Source organism: Puma concolor, chromosome D4 (assembly GCF_028749965.1).
Source record: "Puma concolor isolate L17-30 chromosome D4, mPumCon1.1.hap2, whole genome shotgun sequence".
Lineage (NCBI taxonomy): Eukaryota > Metazoa > Chordata > Mammalia > Carnivora > Felidae > Puma > Puma concolor.
In genome coordinates, this window is record NC_141679.1 from 11,620,257 (window position 1) to 11,641,718 (window position 21,462).

The 21,462-nt window shown below is 45.2% G+C and overlaps 1 protein-coding gene across 1 annotated transcript in view; it reads left to right on the forward strand.

Annotated features, from left to right (window-relative positions):
- The window catches only part of PIP5K1B (phosphatidylinositol-4-phosphate 5-kinase type 1 beta), a 293,079-nt gene that overhangs the window by 167,188 nt on the left and 104,429 nt on the right, over positions 1–21,462 (forward strand). The window contains exons 3-4 of the mRNA XM_086684735.1: positions 8,953–9,083; positions 18,698–18,815. Coding sequence (XP_086540861.1) covers positions 8,953–9,083; positions 18,698–18,815 — 249 coding nt within the window. The remainder of the gene's footprint in view (positions 1–8,952; positions 9,084–18,697; positions 18,816–21,462) is intronic.

Sequence of the window (21,462 nt, forward strand, 5' to 3'; positions counted from 1 at the left end):
TGCTCATCCCAACAAGTGCCCTCCTCAATGCCCATCACCCACTTTCCCCTCTCCCTCACGCCCCCCCCCCCATCCACCCTGTTTGTTCTCTGTATTTAAGAGTCTTTTGTGTTTTGCCTCCCTCCCTCTCTGTTTGTAACTATTTTTTCCCTTTCCCTTTCCCTTCCCTCATGGTCTTCTGTTAAGTTTCTCAAGTTCCACATATGAGTGAAAATATGTGATATCTGTCCTTCTCTGACTGACTTAGGTCACTCAGCATAATACCTTCCAGTTCCATCCACATTGCTGTACATGGCCAGATATTATTCTTTCTCATTGCCAAGTAGTAATTCCTTTGTATATAAACCACATCTTATGTGTCCATTCATCAGTCGATGGACATTTAGACTCTTTCCATAATTTGGCTATTGTTGAAAGTGCTGCTGTAAACCTTGGGGTACAAGAGCCCCTGTGCATCAGCACTCCTGTATCCCTTGGGTAAATTCCTAGTAGTGCTTTTGCTGGGTCGTAGGGTAGTTCTGTTTTTAATTTTTTGAGGAACCTCCACACTGTTTTCCAGAGCAGCTGCCCCAGTTTGCATTCCCATCAGCAATGCAGGAGGGTTCCCATTTCTCCACATCTTCACCAGCATGATAGTCTCCTGATTTGTTCATTTTAGCCACTCTGACCCTTGTGAGGTGGTATCTCGCTGTGGCTTTGATTTGTATTTCCCTGATGATGAGTCATGTTGAGCATCTGTTCATGTGTCTTTGGCCATCTGGATGTCTTCTTTGAAAAAGTGACTATTCATGTTTTCTGCCCATTTCTTCACTGGATCATTTGTTTTTCAGGTGTTGAGTTTGGTAAGGTCTTTATAGATTTTGGATACTAGCTCTTTATCTGATTTATCATTTTCAAATATCTTTTCCTATTCCGTCGGTTGCCGAAAAACACATTTTAAAAATATGGTTTAGGGACACCTGGGTGGTTCAGTTGGTTGAGTGTCTGACTCCTGATTTCTTTTCCAGTCATGATCTCACAGTTCATGGGGTCAAGCCTCATGTCGGGTTCTGTGCTGAAAGCATGGAGCCTGCTTGGGATTCTCTCTCTTCCTCTCTCTGCCCTTCCTTTGTGTGCATGTGCACACGCTCTCTCTGTCTCTCTCAAATAAATAAACTTAATTTTGTCAAATATTCTAGATGCAGAGTTGGACTTATGAATCAATGATAACGAGAGAAAAGATTAGAGAATTTAACCCATAGCTTTCGAGATCCCACCAAGTTGTATTCATATTACCAAATAAAAGGATCACTTGGTTGAGACTCAGGTCACTTCTTTCTTCAAATTCTCTTCTCTGGTTTCTTGAAAGCCATGTTTTCTTATTTTCTTCCTACTCCTGCCATCACTCCTATGTCACTGCGAATGGTTCTCCTTTCTGTCTTCTCCCTAAATGTTTCACCAAGCTCCAGGTCCTTCTAGAATACTCCTCTGTCAACCCCCAATGCCATTTATATGTGGAAAACACTTATTCAAATTTTCAGCCCAAACCTCTCTTCTGAGCTCCTCACTTACATCTTAACATCTCTGACTGGGTGTCTCATTGGCATCTCAAATGGAACATTTGATCTTCCGCCCCAAAATATGTTCTCCTCAGTCTTCCCACCTCAGCCGAGCAAACTCCGTCCTCTCACTTGCTCCAGAGAACCACCCGGATGTTTCAGGACTTTGCTCACCCTCATTACTAGCTCATGGCAAGTCTTAGCTCCTTCCAAAATATCTCTCCCATTCATCTCTCCTGTCCATCGTGTCTATCACCCTCCTTAAGCCGTCCACATCTCATTGAGCCACTACAGCAGCCCCCTAACTCCTTTCCATCTACCCAGCAGCCATAGCGATCCTTTTAAAATTAGAAAGCTGTTCCTTGTCAACACACACACACACACACACACACACACACACACACACACACAAAACCCTTATCATGGCCTGTAAGGCCCAGATCTGAGGCCAGGGTCTTTCCAGCCTCTAGTTCTCACACTTTCCATGGGGCCCACTGCTGTGTATTTGCCATGGTTTGCTTTCGGGTCCCTGAACTGCTGCCTGGAAATCTGTTCCCTTGACCTCCTAGTGGGACTCTCAGAGTTCCTTAAGGGCCAGGACCCTGGCCAGGCCACTTCTGTATCCCCATTTGTAGAAGAGCACCTGGCATGTGGGGGGCCCCCAGCCAGCCCTTGTCGACAGGACCTGCTGACTGGCCCTTCTTACCTTTCAAGTCTCTGCATGTGTACCGTTCCTCAGGGATGCCTCTCCTAACTCCACCTTTCCAAATTGACCTCCACCCTGTTGGCCTCAGTGACATCACCCTCTTGTTTATATCCCTGACTGCTCTTGTCATTATGTGTGTGAGTCTTTGCCTAATGTCTGTCTCCCCCACCAGACCAGAAGCTCCCATGAGAGCAAGAACATTGTGCTTCTTTCCCCAGCACCGGTGCCTGGCTCACAGAAAGTTCTCAGACCTCTGTTAAATGAATGAACAGCATCTGACTGAATGGCATTCAAGGGGAGCTCTTCTCTTTACCTGGGGCAACCCCAGAGAAAATGCTGGAAATCAGCCCTGAACTGGAGTATGATCTGCAGAATCATGGCGCCCTCACAGTTGGCTATGTCCCAATCCCTACACTGTGTGCATTCGTTAGCTTACGTGGAAAAAGGACTTCCCAGATGGGATTTGGTTAAAGATCTTGAGATGGAAAGATCCTCCTGTACTTTCCTGGCAGGGCCTTATGACAAGGAGGCAGGAGGTTCAGAGTCCACGAAGGCAATGTGACAAGAGCTGAGGTCAGAGAGAGAAAGAGAGTTGAAGATGCTGCCGTCTCTGAAGACGAAGAGGCCCCAAGTCAATGACTGTGGGCGGCTTCGAGAGGGTCAGAAAGGCAAGGCAACGGATTTTCCCCTGAGCTTCCAGAAGGAACACAACCCTACCAGCACCTTGATTTTAGGACTTGTGACCTACGGAACTGTATGATGATGAGTTTGTGTTGAGCACACTCATTTGTGGTAATTTGCTACAGCAGCAGTAGAAACCTAACACACAGAGGGACTGGAGCATTGGTTTGAACAAGTGGAAGATGAGAGTGCCCCCCTCTCCCGTTCAGAAGGCTTTAGGTTGCCCACCCATAAACCATCCCATTTCTGCACTCCTACAGCTCGTTTCATGCAATATTTCCTACTTTCTTTCCCTTTAATTCTACCACTGGGGCAAAGAAGCCTGTGCCTCTGTTCTTGAGTATAGGTTCAGAGATGAGGGGAACACGGACCTGGAGGTAGGGGTTCTCCCTGTCGGACAAGGATTCCCACCTCTCGCTGTGAAGAGGTGTCGCTGAGCTGTTTTTTCATGGCCCAGTCTAAGGCCCCTTGGCAGTGAACATCTCTAATTTAGAATTGGACTCTCTAGGGGCCTGGGTGGCTCAGTCGATTAAGCATCCGACTGCGGCTTGGGTCATGATTGTGAGGTTTGTGAGTTCGAGCCCCTTTTCAGACGGATTCTGTGTCTCCGTCTGTGTCTGCCCCTCCCTTGCTCGTACTCTACCTCTCAAAACAAACATTAAAAAAAAATTTAGAATTAGACTCTCTAGATCTCTGTGTGGTTTTGGAAAAACACATTCTGAAAAAAGAGAACACGTTGGACCCCTTCCTTGGGAAGAATGCGCCCGACCAGCAAATGTCATTTAGAGTTTTAGGGCTTCGTGGACCTGTAAGGTCAGCTTGCTCAAAGCATTGTGTGTGTGTGTGTGTGTGTGTGTGTGTGTGTGTGTGTGTGTGTGTCTGTCTGTCTGTTTGGGAGTGTGAGAATCTCTTTTTATATCAAGATGCAGGAGTCCATGGAGGTCAGGAAGGAGTAATACTGTAAGACAGGGTTCTCTGTCAAGCTAAAGGGTTTGGACTTAATCCTATAGTGAGGACACCAGGAACCCATTAGAGGGTTTTGCACAAGGTGGTGACATGATGAGATCTGTACTTTTGACAAAAATCACTCTGGCATCATCTATATTGGCTCTAATCCCGTAATTAGTTCATCGGAACACCTTGGAGGAGAAAGTGCCGTTGACATGAAATGTTCTCATACTTCCTTTTCAAGCCACTGATACCAGATGGCACGTTAAGTGATCCGGTTTCATAGACAATGTGCTGGAGGAAGCAGTCTCCCGTAACCAGTGTCACGTCAGTTAAATCTTACTGTCGTCAGGATCATTGCTTCCCTGATGGTGGGTTTCCATAGATGTTGTCAGATTGTTACCTACCACCATGATTATCTCATCATGGGAGGACTTTCCGGCTTCAGTCAGATCAGATCATCTCCAGCAGAAAAATTCAGGCTCGTAAGATAGTGGAAGATGGTGGAGTGCTGAACCAGGCGCCTTCAGAGACCAGAGCATCATTCCTGGCTCTCCCACACCCTAGCCAAGGGACTTAGATCCGGTTAATTTCCCAGACCCACGCTGTCTTTAGCTGTCAAATGGGCTTTATAAGCCCTCCCTACCTGCAAAACAATCCTGAGGATCAAACATTAAAAGATAGCACTTTGAAAACTCGAACTTATCACACAAACCCAGAGCTGACGTTCGTTTTCCCCTTAGGATTCTCGTCAGCCCTGCGCAAGGGTGGGTTAGGAAAGAGGAGCTATGGAAGTGTCAGTGGTTTGCTTTCGCGGTCTTCCGTGGTTCTTTTTTCTGACTATGCAAAGCTTTAGAGGTTGTTCTGGTATCCAGGCAACGTGTTGCCTCCACTTAGCCCATGCAAAGTCCTGAATTAAAAATAGGTTCTGTTTCCCTGTGTTCCGAAATCTAGAGCTACATGTTCTAAAGGAGTCAAAGGTCCCTGGTGGAGCTCGAAGGGAAAATGGTCATGTCCTAGCGCTGTGAGAGCATCAGCCAAGTCCTACAGAGAACACTGGAGAGGCTGAGTGTGTGTGGAGCCACGGACTTGTTTCTGGGTCGCCGGTCTGTTGGCTGGAATCCCGAAGGACCGAAGAAGGGCTTATGGCGCGCAGTTTGCAGGGAAGGAATGTGCTGGTCGTCCAAGAGGAACCACTAGCCCTATACACGGGTTCTTTGTCACCATCATGGTTTACTAATCTGCTAACCAGAGACACTCCAGGTAGCATTTCAGTTCTACAGTTTTAAAGCACATCTTACGCGTGGCCGTGTTAGAAAATACGACAGCACGGCCCATCCGCTTGCCGTGACTGCTGCCCGCTGGGAGAACTTGAGGTACTGGGTGGCGCCTTTACTGCTGGTGACTCAAGAAACCACATGCCCAGTGAACACAGACATTCCCAGGAAGTGGGCAAGATGCTTTTTAATTCTCTACAAATGCATGGGTGCCAAAGCATCGGATGTTATGTGGAGGTGGGGAGAAGGAAACCTCAAGACTTCATCCTTCCCTTGGCAGCAAAATACCACACACACCCCCCACCACCGTTGCTGGTGGTGACATTAACAAGTGACATTGACCCGTATTTATACTGGTTTACCAAGCGGTTTACAGCTTTTCTTAGGTTGACTCATGGTTGGGTGTGATTAGAAGCAAATAAAATATTTCAGCCCTGGCTTATTAAAAGGAATGGCTTCCACAGAACTCCTTCCTCTGCTGAAGTCAAACAGCTAGCTTAAGAGGGAACTTCAGACTTGCATCCCAGGCTCATTTTGGGAGTGGGGATGGGGGATGAAAAAACAGATGTGGAAGCATCGTGGGCTTTGCAGCCAGAGTGCCATATGCTAGCGATGGGAGTGGGACAAGTCACTTAACCTCGCTGCGCCTTAAATCCCCACCTGTAAAAAGGGCAAAATCAGGGATTTTGACCTGATAGGTGACGGTGTAGTTGCTTATAACTTGGACTCCCCACGTGTGAGTTCCACTTGCACCTCGTCACTAGCTGTGTAAGGATAAAAGCACTCAGAAGAGTGCCTGCCACTCAGTGAATGCTCCGTATGTCTGCGCTACGATTACGACAGATTGTCATTACGATTATTATCCTTGTGCGTCAAGTACCAGGCGCGAAGTGTTGATCGAAAAAATACGAACTTTTGTTACCATTTCTGTTATGTCTCCCATCAGAGCACTTGAATTTTAAGGAGGCAGAAAGGAAGGTAATAGCATCACAAGTGTGTTTTTTGGTTTAACTAAACAGACGTCAACAGAGCCCTTTCCTGAATCTTATTCCTTTGAGGATTCAAAATTTACTCTCATGCCATCGGAGAAAGATTTGTCCAATGTTCCTTAGAACAAGAGCGAATTCTTGAGCCTCACCCCAGACCTTCAGAATCAGAAAGTCTGGAGATGCAACCCATCAGTCTGCTCTTGATTTTGGCTTGGGTTGGCCATGCCCGTTGACTGTTTTTTAAGACTGTTTTTTTTTAGAGTAGTTGTAGGTTAACAGAAGCATTGAGAAGGTTCAGCGATTTCCCACATGCTCTCTGCCTCCCACTATCAACATCCTCCCCCACAGGGTTGGGTTTGTTACAATGGATGAACCTACCTTATCACGTGGAGTCCATAGTTGACATCATGGCTCGCTCGTTATGTGTGTTCTGTGGGCTTAGATACCTGTGTCACGGCATGTAGCCATCATTACAGTATCATAAAAGGTGTTTTCCCTGCCCCGAAAACCCTCTGTGTTCCCCCTGTCTTCTCCCAAACCCTGGCAACCGTTGCTGCTTTTCCTGTCTCTGTGGTTTTGCCTTCATCTTTTTTAAGTATCTCCATGATTCTCATGCTTCCTAAAATTTGAAAACACCAGGTATAGACTTCTGCTGCTTTGACCACCTTCTGTAGTTGGGGTTCGAGGAGAGGGTGGTCAAGAAACCATTGGTTATACTCCCTCATCTGTATGACAGGTGTCCCGGCCCCAGAAGGACTAGAGGACTGAATTAAGCAGAAATACCGAGAGTTCCGGGTAGCAGTCAGGGGTGGGGATGGACGAGCGCTTTGAGAGCACAGGACTCTGTTGATAGTTCTGGAACAGAACACGTCGGGGTGTCGGGTCCTCTGGAGAGTGCTGATGTCATATCTTGGGCCATACTGCTCTGAGTGATGGATAGAAATGCCTTTTGAATTTGTATGTGAGGTTAAAGTGAAGAAAATCCATTTCAGTCTTCCGAAGTCAGAGCTCTTGGTACAAAAGGTCACTGATGCCAGTTGGTGGCATTGCAGAACTCGGGGAGCGAGAATGAAAATAGCAAACTTTTTTGTTTTTGAAGCCTAGTTGCCCTGGGGGCTTGAGTCCCAGTCTTTCGCCATCTTGCTGCCCTGGAATCTTGAAGAGGCGTGTGGAAGAAGAAAAACACCGAGCCACTCTCTGCCTCCTCTAGGAAGGAGGGCAGGGAGTTGTGCTCAGACTAGGGGGGATATCATATTTGCAGTGGGGTGAACAAGCCACCAAATGATGACTCCGCGGGGAAGGGTTCGTAGAGTTGTAGAGTGGAAGTGACTGAGCAGCTCGGATCGATCCTGGCCTCTGGTTTGATCCTTGATCCTCAGATTTCCTGAATCGTGGAGATAATCCCTTCTTAAAGGCTTCAAAACTGGCTGTATGCACACAGCTCGCAGACGCTTTAAACCTATTTGGATGCCGTTCTGTGATCACAAGCAAAGGACATACAGAACCAAGCTAGGTCGTATATCCTTTCCACCCCACCCCCAACACTGGTGTCCTCTAGCCAAAGTGCTGTGATCCACAGTCACCTGAGGTTGAACCCCAGACAAACCACTGCAAGCACAGGGCTAGGTCCCCAGTAATCACTTGGTGACTTCACCTGAAATGGCCACACTTGCACAAACATTGAGAAGCATGCCTTCTGGGGCGCCTGGCTGGCTGGCTGTTAAGTGCCCAACTTCAGCTCAGGTCGTGATCTCGCGGTCCGTGAGTTCGAGCCCCGCATTGGGCTCGGTGCTGACAGCTCAGAGCCTGGAGCCTGCTTCGGATTCTGTGTCTCCCTCTCATTCTGCCCCTCTCCCTCTCTCTCCCAAAAATAAACAAACATTTAAAAGATTAAAAAAAAAAGAGCATGCCTTCTAATTTTCCTAAATTGAGTTACTTTGCTATTTCTCCTATTTTATTGGCTAAAATGACACACACACACACACACACACACGTATGTGTATGTATGTGTACACATATATGTATATACATTATTCCCCAATAATGCATATACATTATTCCTACACAGGTCAGTGTAGGAAATTGTGATTGTGGATTCATGGCAAAACTAGTAAGCAATTTCCAAATTAAATTTTATCCGAAGATTCAAATTACTTTTTGCTGTCTCATTTCTCGTGAAGATAAAGTACTCCTCTTGAGGGGGCCACCTGCGTGGCTCAGTGGGTTGAGCATCCAACTCTTGGTTTTGGCTTAGACCATGATCCCAGGGTCAAGGGATCAAGCCCCGCATCCAGCTCTATGCTGAGCCTAGAGCCTGCTTGGGATTCTCTCTATCTTCTTCTGCCCCTCTCCCCCACTTGCGTGCATGCGCACGCTCTCTCACGCGCTCTCTCTCTCTCTCAAACTAGATAAGCAAATACACTTCCTGATCCATAGGTGTGTTATAGAACTTCAGATTTTTAAAAAATGTGACTATACCATTTCTTTTTTGGTACAAATTAGAATACCATGTGTTGAAAGCATCCTACCAAATTTCTAAGCTCTTACTAACAGAAAGGTGGAGATTTGGGACTGTAATTTGACCTTAGAAATATTTGTAGGAAATACTACCACAAGAATAATTTCATATCAAGAAGGGTCCTTAATAGGCTCACCGTCAGAAGAAGGAACCGGTCCTGTTTCCAAACCCAGCTTCCACACAGTTGAGGAACAAGAAAGAAAATCTAACCCCCTTTTCCTGTTTCTGCTGCTTGTGACTTTGAACAAGGCCCTGACTATTGAGGCTGACCCTGAGACCCTTGTTTTCTTTGCAGACTGCATCATCTGCTATCAAAGGTGCTATTCAGCTGGGGATAGGATACACCGTGGGTAATCTCACTTCCAAGCCGGATAGAGATGTTCTCATGCAAGACTTTTACGTGGTGGAAAGTGTGTTCCTACCCAGGTAAGAACATTTCTCTTTGTGAGGATTTCCGTGCTAAAGAACCTTCCTGGTGACCTCTCCACATTGAAGACTTTCCTACCAGTGAATGGGTACATGCACGCGTTGGGTCTTTAACAGGCCCAGACGCAGCACCAAGGATTGTCACTTTCCCTTGTGCCACGTGGGTTGCGTTTATTTTTATAGGGAGACGTTAAGTAGGTTCTATGTAATGATGGTAACGCCTGGAAGATTGTATGAAGATTTGAGATTCGATGGGAAGGAGTGCAGTACTCAGAGTAATGTCTGCGTTGTGTTAGAAAAAGAGGGCATCCGCTCTGGAAAACAGTGTGGAGGTTCCTCAAAAATTAAAAATAGATCTACCCTAAGACCCAGCAATAGCACTGCTAGGAATTGACCCAAGGGATACAGGAGGGCTGATGCATAGGGGCACTTGTACCCCAATGTTTACAGCAGCACTTTCAATAATAGCCAAATGATGGAAAGAGCCTAAATGTCCATCAACTGATGAATGGATAAAGAAATTGTGGTTTATATACACAATGGAGTACTACGTGGCAATGAGAAAGAATGAAATATGGCCCTTTGTAGCAACGTGGATGGAACTGGAGAGTGTTATGCTAAGTGAAATAAGCCATACAGAGAAAGACAGATACCATATGTTTTCACTCTTAGGTGGATCCTGAGAAACTTAACAGGAACCCATGGGGGAGGGGAAGGAAAAAAAGAGGTTAGAGTGGAAGACAGCCAAAGCATAAGAGACTCTTAAAAACTGAGAATAAACTGAGGGTTGATGGGGGGTGGGAGGGAGGGGTGGGTGGGTGATGGGTATTGAGGAGGGCACCTTTTGGGATGAGCACTGGGTGTTGTATGGAAACCAATTTGACAATAAACTTCATATATTGAAAAATAAATAAATAAACACATCTTCCAAAGTTTAAACAGAAAAAGAAAAAGAAAAAGAGGGCATCTGAGAAGCAACGGCTGATGCCAGGATTTTGCGGCCTGTCATTCACAAGACGGGCTGGGGGCCCGCAGTTGGGCCTCATATCTGGGTTCAGTCGCGTAGCTCTTCCTCCGTGAGGCCTTCAACTTAGCTCTCCTCCAGAAAACTTAGGAGAATCCCGCCCATTTGACACCATAGGTGGTGTCAAAAACACCCCGGTTGACCATACAGGTCACCTCCAACTCGATCGTGTTTTGGGGGGGAAATCCGTTCAACAAATAAATCTGGGGCGGATGGTGGAGACAGTTGCGTATCTGTGTGAATACACGCGGTGCCACTGACCACTTACAGGTGGTTTAAACGGTAAGGCTTCTGTTACGTATTCTTTACCAAAAGAAAGCAAATAAGTTAAAATGTGTTAAGTCTCGTGCTAGCTTAGGATAGGAAGAGAAGTAATTGTTATTAAATTGGAAATGTCCCCGCGACTGCAACGGCCTAGCAAATAAAAATTCAGCTATTTGACTTGGGGGTGCACGGCAGTCGCTTTGTCTTCAGGGCTCTGTGGATAAATGTGTAAGACACAGTTACATTTTAAAATATAAGTATTGCTCCCCAAACTAAGCCACTTTTGGTATCAGTTGTTACTTACTGGGCTCGGGTGAGAATGGCTGGGGAGAGCCTTTGACCCTCAGTATCTTCGTTGCTTTATTTTTTTTTTAAGTCTTCAGGGAAATGGTACTTAAGTTCATCTCTACATCCAGTTGTCAGCTGTCCCGAAATCAACCCATTAGGTGGTGAACCCAGACAGCCTAGTTTTGCTTTAAATGCTCTTGGTTGAAGAATACAGTGGGTCTATCAGGAATTTTGAAGGTTGCTTCTCTAGGGTCCTGGGCAGCCACCAGAGCTAGTTTCCAGACAGTGAGAACAGTGACAGGTGCTCCATCTCTGCTGGTCTCTTCTACCCACCGTGTCCAATCAACAGAGCCAGCTTTGGACGGGCCCCACCCACATCAACTGAATCAAGAACTTCAGGGATGGGCCCGAGAAATCTATTGAACCATCCTTCCAGGACATTCTAAGCACATAATTGTTGGAGAACCGCTGACCTCGCGTGTGACTTCCCATGTGACAGGGATGATCTTTCTCGTAACTACCAAATTTTGTTCTTGGAGTTCTTATGTGATTTTTGCAACTAATGTTAAACTCTGTATGACTTTTCAGCAAACACCTAAAGTATCAAAATTACATCTGTGTCCCAAGTAAATTATGCGTGACACTCTATGAGATACTTTACAACAAGGAGCGTGTGACTAGGTTTTCATGAGCTCTTTCTTGGTGCCATGAATCCTTCTGTTCATGGATGATTTATTAAAAGCATACTGTATCTTGATGATTAAGGCAAAACGAGGTCTCCTTTTTCTTCAGGAGTAGAAAAGCCAACAGTGTCCATGCCTAGAATTTGTGTCTTTGACCTTCACCCTCTAGACCGCGGAGAAGCATCAGCCCCTGTGTGGCACCCATGTCGCTGGGGGAGGGGAGGCTTAGCTAATGACCCTATTGGGAGGAACCCACTGTCACTTAAAATGTATCATTTTAACATATATATAGCTTTTTAAGTGTCAGTGTGATAGGAAGCATTTGATGCAGACAAGAATTTCTTTTAGCAAATGCCATATTGTTGTTTTTTTTTAAATAACATACGCACTCTGGATGTGTTTCCATGAAAACAGAAGAAACGGATGTGGGTCTTGCCTCAGTTTCCTCATCTGGGCTGTTCGTTAATTTTGCCAAGGGACTGAGCCCAGCTCTTCTCAGTGGCGGTGGTATCGGCTCTTTTGGATAAGACAACACTTTGTGCCAGGGTACACGTGTTAGGATATTTGTCACCCCCGAGGCCTTGCCAGTAATATCTATCTCTTGGTTACTCTCGCAGCCACAAAGCTCCCACAGAGTGATGAGTCAATTCAGTACCTTGGCCATGGTGACCGTTTCATGGATATAGACCCCCTGTGAAAATTAACAAACTGTACTTTATGTCAGCTACACATCCGTAAAGCTGCCAGATAAAGTTTCCTCCCTGCCCATCCATAAACTCCCACACTTGCCTGGAGACAGGAGGAAGGGGGAGGAGGTGGGCAGGACTGTCTCTGACCGTCCAAGTCTTTGATGGCTCTAAAACGCAATGAATCTATCTGGGTCATAGAGAAAAGTCATTGCATTGGGTGTCTTGAGATGTTCTTGTTACTGCCACTGTCTCCCTTAGCAACGAAATGTGTCATGTTTGTTTGTTTACTTATTTCAAAGTGGCTCACAGTTATTTTTAGATATTATATCCTGTTCCACACATCATTTCATTTTGTAGATGGAAAAAAAAAGCCTCTGGACTTGGGATTTGAAGGATGATAGAAAATCCCTTTCAACAGGGGCTCCTGCGTGGCTCAGTCGGTTAAGCGTCCAACTTTGGCTCAGGTCATGATCTCATGGTTTGTGGGTTCGTGCCCCGTGTCGGGCTCTGTGCTGACAGCTCAGAGCCTGGATCCTGCTTCGGACTCTGTGTCTCCCTCTCTCTCTGCCCCTCCCCTGCTCGTGCTCTGTCTCTAAAAAATTCAATGAAACGTTAAAAAAAATTGTTTTTAATCCCTTTCAACAATCTGGTCCCATGATCTTCCAAAGTCAATGTAGATTAGTAAGAGAGCTATGACCACATTTTAATCTTTTGACCCCAGGTTCTGCAGTGCAGTCAGAAACTCACAGTTGTAGATAAAATGGCATGTGTAAAGGGACTAGGAAGAAAGAGGAGGATGTTTTCTAATGTTTAGCCATGCAAACATGACCCTGACATGGCAAAAGGAAGCAAAATTGATGAGTGCCAGCCATGAACCACCCGTAGTTTAACTGACATAACATTTATATGATACAGCATATAGCATTAACTTATTGTTACTATCTTTCAACTTTACCAAAAAATCCATTTTACAGATGGAGTAACTGAGGCCCGGAAACAGGAAGTGTCTTAACCCAAAGCTGTACAACCAATAAATGGTGATGTCAGGATTTGAACTCGGGGATGGCCGACTCCAAAGTTTTGTTTTTCCTTACACCGTGGCAAGAAAGCACAGTAACAATAGTTCTGCTTGTTTGAATCAGAGAAAGTACCCAGCTTCCACCTTAGAAAGTTTTCCCTCCAGCCCCTTGACAAGCAGCTTTAATACTGTCCTCCGTTCCCCTTCAGGAGACGCCATCCCGGCTTTGTCTGCAATGGAAAATAGGGCTTGAAAGCTGGCAGTAAAAGTTTATATATCTTTCCATATTCAAGAGTAATCATCTACCCAAAGAATTTATAAAAGTCTCTTGCATTTTAATCTCCTCCCTCATAAAATGGAGTTCAGTTTGGCGAACACAGATTGCTCTCTGTATGCACCCTTGGGGGTGGATGGGAATAGCCAAGTGATACCCTCATTGGGCAGAGAATTACCCAGAACTGCTGTGAGGGTGCGACATTTTTCTACGGGACAGGCAAACATAGAGGTCAACAGTTCATGTGAGCGTTGCCAGATTTCAGTGCTAGATGTTAAGGTTTTGACAGATGAGGCAACTGCCTGCGTTTCAAATAATACTGACGTAAACTCATCCAAGAACCCATCTCTCTCTACCATGGGTCAGCACACTCCAGCCCGTGGGACAGACCTGGCTCCCTGCCCCTTTTTGTTGGTAAAGTTGCCTTGGAACACAGCCACATCCATTCATTTACATATTGTCTGTTTTCCCACCACAGCAGTAGAGCTGAGTGGTTGCAACAGAGATTCTTTTTTTTTTTTTTTAATTTTTTTTTTAACGTTTATTCATTTTTGAGACAGAGAGAGACAGAGCATGAATGGGGGAGGGTCAGAGAGAGAGGGAGACACAGAATCCGAAACAGGCTTCAGACTCTGAGCAGTCAGCACAGAGCCCGACGTGGGGCTCGAACTCACGGACCGTGAGATGATGACCTGAGCCGAAGTCGGAGGCTTAACCGACCAAGCCACCCAGGCGCCCCACAACAGAGATTCTTAAAGGATTGCCAGCCCCTCGTCGGTACAGACATTTTCTAGCCCATCTTCTGTGTGGGTGGATAACACACAAATCATCAAAGAGGATGCGTGGCTGTTTCTGGACAAGCCAACCAGGATGATGTCCTTTCAAGTCAAAACTCTTCAAATATTCGTTTAACATTTATGGGGTAGGGACGGGGAGATACCTATTTCCTACTCATAAAAGGCGCATACCTCTTCCTTTAGTTCCAGATAAAAGGTTTATTGTGTGTAGTGATTGTTATATAACATTGTAACTTACTTGAAATTGCCTTTAAACACGATTTCCCAGGATGGTACCAACTACTTGGGAAGTTCAGCATATAGACAGTGATATCCCGTGTTCCAAGTACATGACAGCCCAGGATGCAGTATTTGGTTGTGGAATTTAAGCTGCTTCCATCTGCTGATTTTTAAAGATTGGCTGTTAGCTGGCTGGCCTTAAAAGATGGTGTGGCCTTCTGGGTGTCTCAGTCGGCTAAACGTCCGACTTCGGCTCAGGTCATGATCTCACGGTTCGCGAATTCAAGCCCCGCGTCGGGCTCTGTGCTGACAGCTCGGAGCCTGGAGCCTGCTTCGGAGTCTGTCTCTCCCTCTCTGTCTATACCTCCCATACTTGGGCTCTGTCTCTGTCTCTCTCTCAAAAAATAAATAAAACACTTTAAAAACGTTTATTAAAAAACATTACTTCTGAATGTGTCTGTGATGATTTCTCCACAGGAAATTTGCATTCAAATCACTAGACTGACCCAGGATCACTTCATCGGTTTCGTGTGGGCCCGCATGGAACCGAAAGGTAGAGGAAGGGCAAATTCGCTCCCTGCCGGAGCTGGACAGGCACCTTGCCCTGCCTGCAGACGTTAGCACTCCTGCTTGGGCCTTCTGGCTCGGGCCAGGACTTCCATTGGCTCACCTGGTTCTCAGACCTTCAAGGTTGAGCTGGAACTGCTCTACCAGCTTTCCTGGGCCTCCGGCTTACAGGTGGCAGATGGTGGGACTTGTCCCCCTCCATAATCACGTGAATGAGTCTGTCCCCCAGGAGCTGCTGGCCAGCTCCTTTTGCCAACAGCCTCCAAACCCCCTATTGTCAGTTACAGCTTGAAATCAGCAAATCCACCCGATATAAAACGCTGCCTCGGAAACAGCAGAGCTCTAGCTCTCGGCTCCCAAACTGGAGCCCCCCTTTTGTGCCCTGCAGATGCCAAGTTAGTTTCACCTTATTGCTTAGCACCAACCCTCTGCTCCCAATGCCACCCCAAATAGTGCGTATCAGGCTGTGGAACCACGTCCAGGAAGCTAAGGTGTTCCCAGCGCATCCAGCTGAGAATGTTCTTGTGGCCCATCAAGCTTCTGTAAGTACAATTCTGCCCCCCGTGACCCCACAGTGTGAGGTCCTCCTGGAGAAGAAGAGCTGGTGTATTTGGGCAGGGGCTACTCGGAAGCCTGCAACTGAATCGTGAAAAGGAGGACTTACCCTAGGAACGTCAAGTATAAGTTAAAGCGTACCTATCTGCCTATGACTTTCCCACGGCTCTGGTGTGAATCTAATGTCCTCATCTTGTTTGTTCTTGACCAGCTTAGGCCATTACTTTCCCTCCCTGGACTTTGTTTTTTTTTCTTTTACCTGCTAAATGGGAATCGCCAGGTAGTGGCTAGTGCTTCCTTCAGACTTCAACATTGTGTAATTCTAAACGTCCATTGCCACTAAGAAATACGTTTTTGTAAATTTGTTTAATGTGTATCTTTGAGAGACAGGGAGAGACAGAGCACCAGCAGGGGAGGGGAAGAGAGGGAGGGAGACACAGAGTCCGAAGCAGGCTCCAGGCTCTGAGCTGTCAGCACGGAGCCTGACACAGTGCTCGAACCCATGAACCATGAGATCAGGACCTGAGCCAGAGTCGGACGCTTCACCGACTGAGCCACTCAGGCATCCTGAGAAATACATATTTTTAGATTTAATAAGAGCAGTGGTGGGGCGCCTGGGTGGCTCAGTCGGTGGAGCAACCAACTCTTGGTTTCAGCTCAGATCATGATCTCACAGTTGTGAGATTCTCGCTTAAGATTCTCTCACAGTCTTGGTCCCCCAACTGCATAAGAATAAGCCATTTGAAGAAAAACACCAAGGACTAGAACATGGGGGTTTTATCTTACTGTGTGAACATTGAAGCTAATGTCATGCATTCTAATGGAATTAATGACTTTGATTGCATGAGCTATCAAGGACAGAAGAGGGTGGAAGAAATAAGAAACTGGCAACACTCTTAGCCCCCTGAAAGCAGCCCAATTCGGAACCCAAGGATCTGTATTTGCTTTTACTTGTTTGCAAGGGGGCAGAGGCATGTCAGTGGTCACTTTGAGCCTCTTTGATTTTCTCTCTTATTTCTGCCCAGCCAGCATTTTCAAGTTACTCCATGTCCTAGGAGTTCCAGAATTATTCCTCTTGACAATCCCATAGGACCTGGAACTGAGTACATGTCCCCTGAGACGTCTCAAAATACGGACTGAGGAAATGTTCCGATGCGATGTCCGGGCAGCACATGTGCATTGTGAATATTCAACTATCCTCGCTTCAGGAAACAGCAACTGTTCAGATGAGTAGGTGATTTCGGGCCGTTTCACACACCGAGCTGATGCAGAGGTGACGGCTCTGATCCCAGGCAGTCCCGGTCCCTGCACCACTGCCCTGAAGGGCAAGCCTTGCTGCTGCCCTAGTGCAAGCTTCACCTCTACAGATAAGATGTATTATCTGATGTCAAGCCCTGACAATACAAGCCAACTACTTCCGCTGGAAGTCACCAGAAGAAGCAGTCATCTGTGACCATGCGAGAGGAAGAACTGGCCCTAGTGGATATATTGAATAGACAATCTCCTAAATAGCTTTCAAGGGTGATTTTTGACGATGATGGGGTTTTTTTTTAACTAATTAATTTTGAAATTCCAGTGTAATTAGCATACAGTGTTATGCTGATTTCAGGGGTACAATATAGTGATTCAGTAATTCTATGCATTAGTCAGTGCTCATCAGGATAAGTGTACTTTTTAATCCCCATCACCTATTTCACCCCTGCCCCCACCTGCTTCCCCCTCGGGAGACCATCAGTTGTCTATAATGAAGAATCTGTTTCTTGGTTTGTCTCTTTTCTTTGTTCGTTTGTTTTGTTTCTTCAATTCCACATAATGAGTGAATTCATACGGTATTTGTGATTCTCTGACTTGCTTCACTTAGCATAATACTCTCTAGATCCATTCACATTGTTGCAAATGGCAACATTTCATTCTTTTTATGGCTGTTATATTCCATTGTATCTGTCTATATCTCTAGACTATAGTGATTTTCCTTTTTTTTTTTTACCTTACCTGGTGAGTTTTGAACCTAACCTTCAGGTAAGAATCAACTTTACTATTTTACCATTTGTCTTAAAAACTCACTGTTTTATTCAGAAACTACTTACTGTCAGTGATGTGCTGGGTACCGATACAAAAATCTGGCTGCCATGGACACAGTTAAACTGTTGTAGGGTCCAAGTGTTTGTTGCATGCTGAAAGCGTTTTTCTTGCACGGGCTTACTCGTATCCATAAAAATTAGACCATGACAGAGTTGCCTTAGAGCCTCAGTGACCCACTTAGAATGTGGTAAAGAGAGATCTTGACCCTCTCTACAAAATTGTATTAATCTACTGAATTGTTCTCATTTTTCACAATGAAAACTTTTAAGTACAGGTGGATTAGGTGGCTTGTCGGATGTTGGGTGAGATATATTATAGTTGTAGTCAAAGACTAAAATGAATAATAAACATCAAAATTCAGGCTAGTGGATGCCTCTAAGGAGAAAGAGAGTTTTATGATTAATAAAAAGTATAGAAGGCAGTTCAACTATACAGATAATATTTTATTTCTTAAGCAGCATTTTAGATTCATGAGTATTCACTGGTTTATTTCTTTATACCTTTTATGTGTCATAAATATTGCACAAAAATTTTCAAAGATGAACCCAGAAGAGGGGGGAAAAAAGATAATGATGTCTCTGGGAATGCACATCAGGGTTTTAAAATCGCTAAAATATTTAAGATCTCTTTTCCTATAAATATGGATGTAAGAAATAGTTCAGATTCAGGACTCCCCCATTTCCAGTGTGGTGATTTTGTGAGTGACATTTTTAAAACCATTTCACTTATTCCTAGTTTAAAATCTTTATCCAATGTTTATGGTCAAAAAAATGCACTTTTCAAATCATTCCATGCACTAAGCCCTGAATCTTCTACCTAAAGCATCACAACTGGTTTCACTGGGGACGATGGAAAATCACAGGAGGAAAGTCACAGGCACAGGGGGATGATAAAGAATTTTCAGGCTGAAGACACACTGGGATTGGCAGGGAATATGGGCTTGGAGTGGCCCCTGCTGACTTAGCATCTGGTTTGACCTGATGGCCATTGCCCTTGGACATGAGCTTAGAGAGACCCTCAATTGGGGTATGTTTTTCTAACAGGGAAACTGGCCTGGGACTAGGAGAACTACAATTTGAAGTCAAAATTGTCTTTGCTAATTCTCTCTCTCTCGCGCTTTTTTTTTTTTTTTTTTTTTAATATTTTAACTGCAGTGAAGGGAGCAATCTGACCCCAGCACATCATTACCCAGACTTCAGATTTAAGACCTATGCTCCACTGGCATTCCGATATTTCAGAGAACTTTTTGGTATCAAGCCTGATGATTACTTGGTAAGAACCTGTCGTTTTCCTTCCTTCTTCAGAAACGTGTGATCTAAACATTTGTCTCATAGCAACAGCGACAAGTCGTGTGTGTCTCTTATAATGCTCTGGAGCCTCGTAAAAGGTCCAAGTTTTATAATGATGATAAATTTAGCTTCAGGCAATATGATTTGACTCTGCAGCCCTTACTGATAACTACAGAATCTGCTATGGTAATTGATATTTAAATAACTGTGGTGTTGGTTGCTACGTCAGATCATTATTCTAACAGATATAATTAGTTACAAATACTCCTGTGAATTTTGCTGATTGCATTTTACTTGAAAGCCTTCCTGTTTTAATTGCCTTATTTATTCCATTCATCTCAAACCTGCCTTGGCCTGCAACCGTATTCACCTTGACCTACAATTTGAACAGCATTTTAAAGATGCTGGATAGGCTTGTTCTCAACATCTTTTGATGCAAGCTCTTTTTAAATGTATTTTTATTTGGCACAAGGGCATATCTTATCCTTAGAATTGTCATTTCTGTCCATCATCTTTCTGGCATGCAGCAGGTGTAACACAACAGCTTTTTTGTGAGGTAGTCTGATCTGACCTCCTGCTCGAGGAACCCGGAACTTCCTTTTTGTTTCAAGAGAAAAATGGTTTATTTCATAATTTGATCACTGTTAACACCCTGGGGCTCTTCACAATCGGTTTTCAAGAAGCTGTAGGAAGGATGCCATCAAATATTTATTGTTCGTCCTTTTCTGAATGATCTTAATAAGACTTGAGCCAGATCCTGGAATAAAGCTTTGCACGGGAAGTATAGCAACATTTATCACTGGGAACAGAGACTATCGAAACTGCATTGTATAATTTGGCTGAGATGCACATAATAAAATTCAAAGCTCATTCTCTTCTGCGCCGATGAAAACCTGCACATGACCCTCTTCTTTTTTTTTTTTTTTTTCAGCTTTTATTGTAACTCCAGTTAACGTGCAGTGTTACATTAGTTTCAGGTGTATAATACGGTGATTCACCACTTGCATACATCACCTGCGGCCAGCACAGCAGGTGCACTCCTTAATCCCCATCACCTGCTTCCCCCACCCCCACCCCCACCCCCACCCCTCTCCCCTCAGGTATGACTCTCTTCTTTAGTTGAGCCCTAAGAAACTCCTATGACTTCTGCTCAGTGAGATGATACTGGCTCCTCAAGGCACATTACCAAGACTTCACAGGGCAGTGGGAACTGAGTAGAAAGTCCCTGGGCAGTCCTGCTCCCCTTAAATGTGTCCATCCAGGTAGCTTTCTGCCTCGCCACGCTCCTTGAGCTGTGATGTCAGGTGTCTCTACCCAGCATTACCAAACCTGCCCTCCCCAGCTACTCCAGTGCACGAACCCACGCGTGTTGGGGGTGGGGGGGTACTAGAGAAGATTCTTTGGTTTCTGACCATTCTCTCATTACTGAGTGTCACTGTCATTCAGGAAACATGTTGATGGAACTCAGTGGGGTCTTGATGCTGTTTTACTGAAAATGAGATTGTGCTCTCATCTGCCACATGTTAGAAATCAGTTGGGTTCTCCTTCTGAATTTCCTTGAGCTTCTGCTAACCGAGGAGATGGCATTTGCTTGCATTTCATAGCACAGATCCCGTCATTGTGATGAGATGGCCAACTGCCTCCCCTTCACCTGTAGGTCTGTCTTTGGCCCTCCTGGGGCCACTGAGCTACAGGCTGGGAAGGCAATTTTCGCGCTCATTCTGTCCGGCAAAAGGGCTTTCTTGGGGGAAGGCCTTTTTCTGATCAACGGGGCCCACGGCTTACAGAGTTTCCTAGTGCGCCTTTAAGCTGGCAAAGTTACTTTCATCATGGGGTTCGAGTGTGTACAAAGGAGCCCAGGAGACTAAGCTGATGGCTTTGCAGAGCAGAAGTCTTCCTTCATGGAGCTGGCAAAAGGTAGATTAATCGATCATCGCATACTTCGAACACTTAGGCCACGAAAATACTTTGCCACTGATTATAGGGAAATTTGAAAGTTAGAAGCCATGACCCTCAGGGAACTTAGAATCCAACCCGGCAAGATGACTTTGTGTGGGCGAAACATCAGTTCTACCAGACAGCAAATAAAAAGACCAGAGGGAAATAGCAAACAGTCCAGGATTTCAGAGGAGGGAGGGGGTCTCTCTCTGTCGCATGGAGGATTAGGAGGGCGTGAAATGGTTTAGCTCTAGTGACTTAGAAATTGGAAGGGATTTGAGTCGGAGGGAAAGAAGGGAAGTTGACTGCACATTCGATGATGTTGAGCAGTAATGTTTTTGGTGGGATGATGGTATTGGGGGTTCAGTTTCAAAAGAGGAGTCTTTGTCTTTTAGAGATGCATGCCGGAGTCTCTCTGGAGGAAATGAGTTGATGTCTGGGATTCGCTTCGAGAGACTTTGAGGGAAGCAGGCAGAGGAGGGATGGGGGTATAGTGGAAACAAGATTGGCCATGAGTTGATAATTGCAGAAGCCAGAAGAGAAGCGTATGGATATTAATTACACAATTCTCTTTGCTTGTAGGCAGGTTTGAAATTTTCCGTAATGAGAAGTTGGGGGGAGGGGCAGGGAGAAAAAGATAGGAACAGGCAGGTAAGAATGCTGTTCTTCGATTCCATTTTTCCACCTCCCGT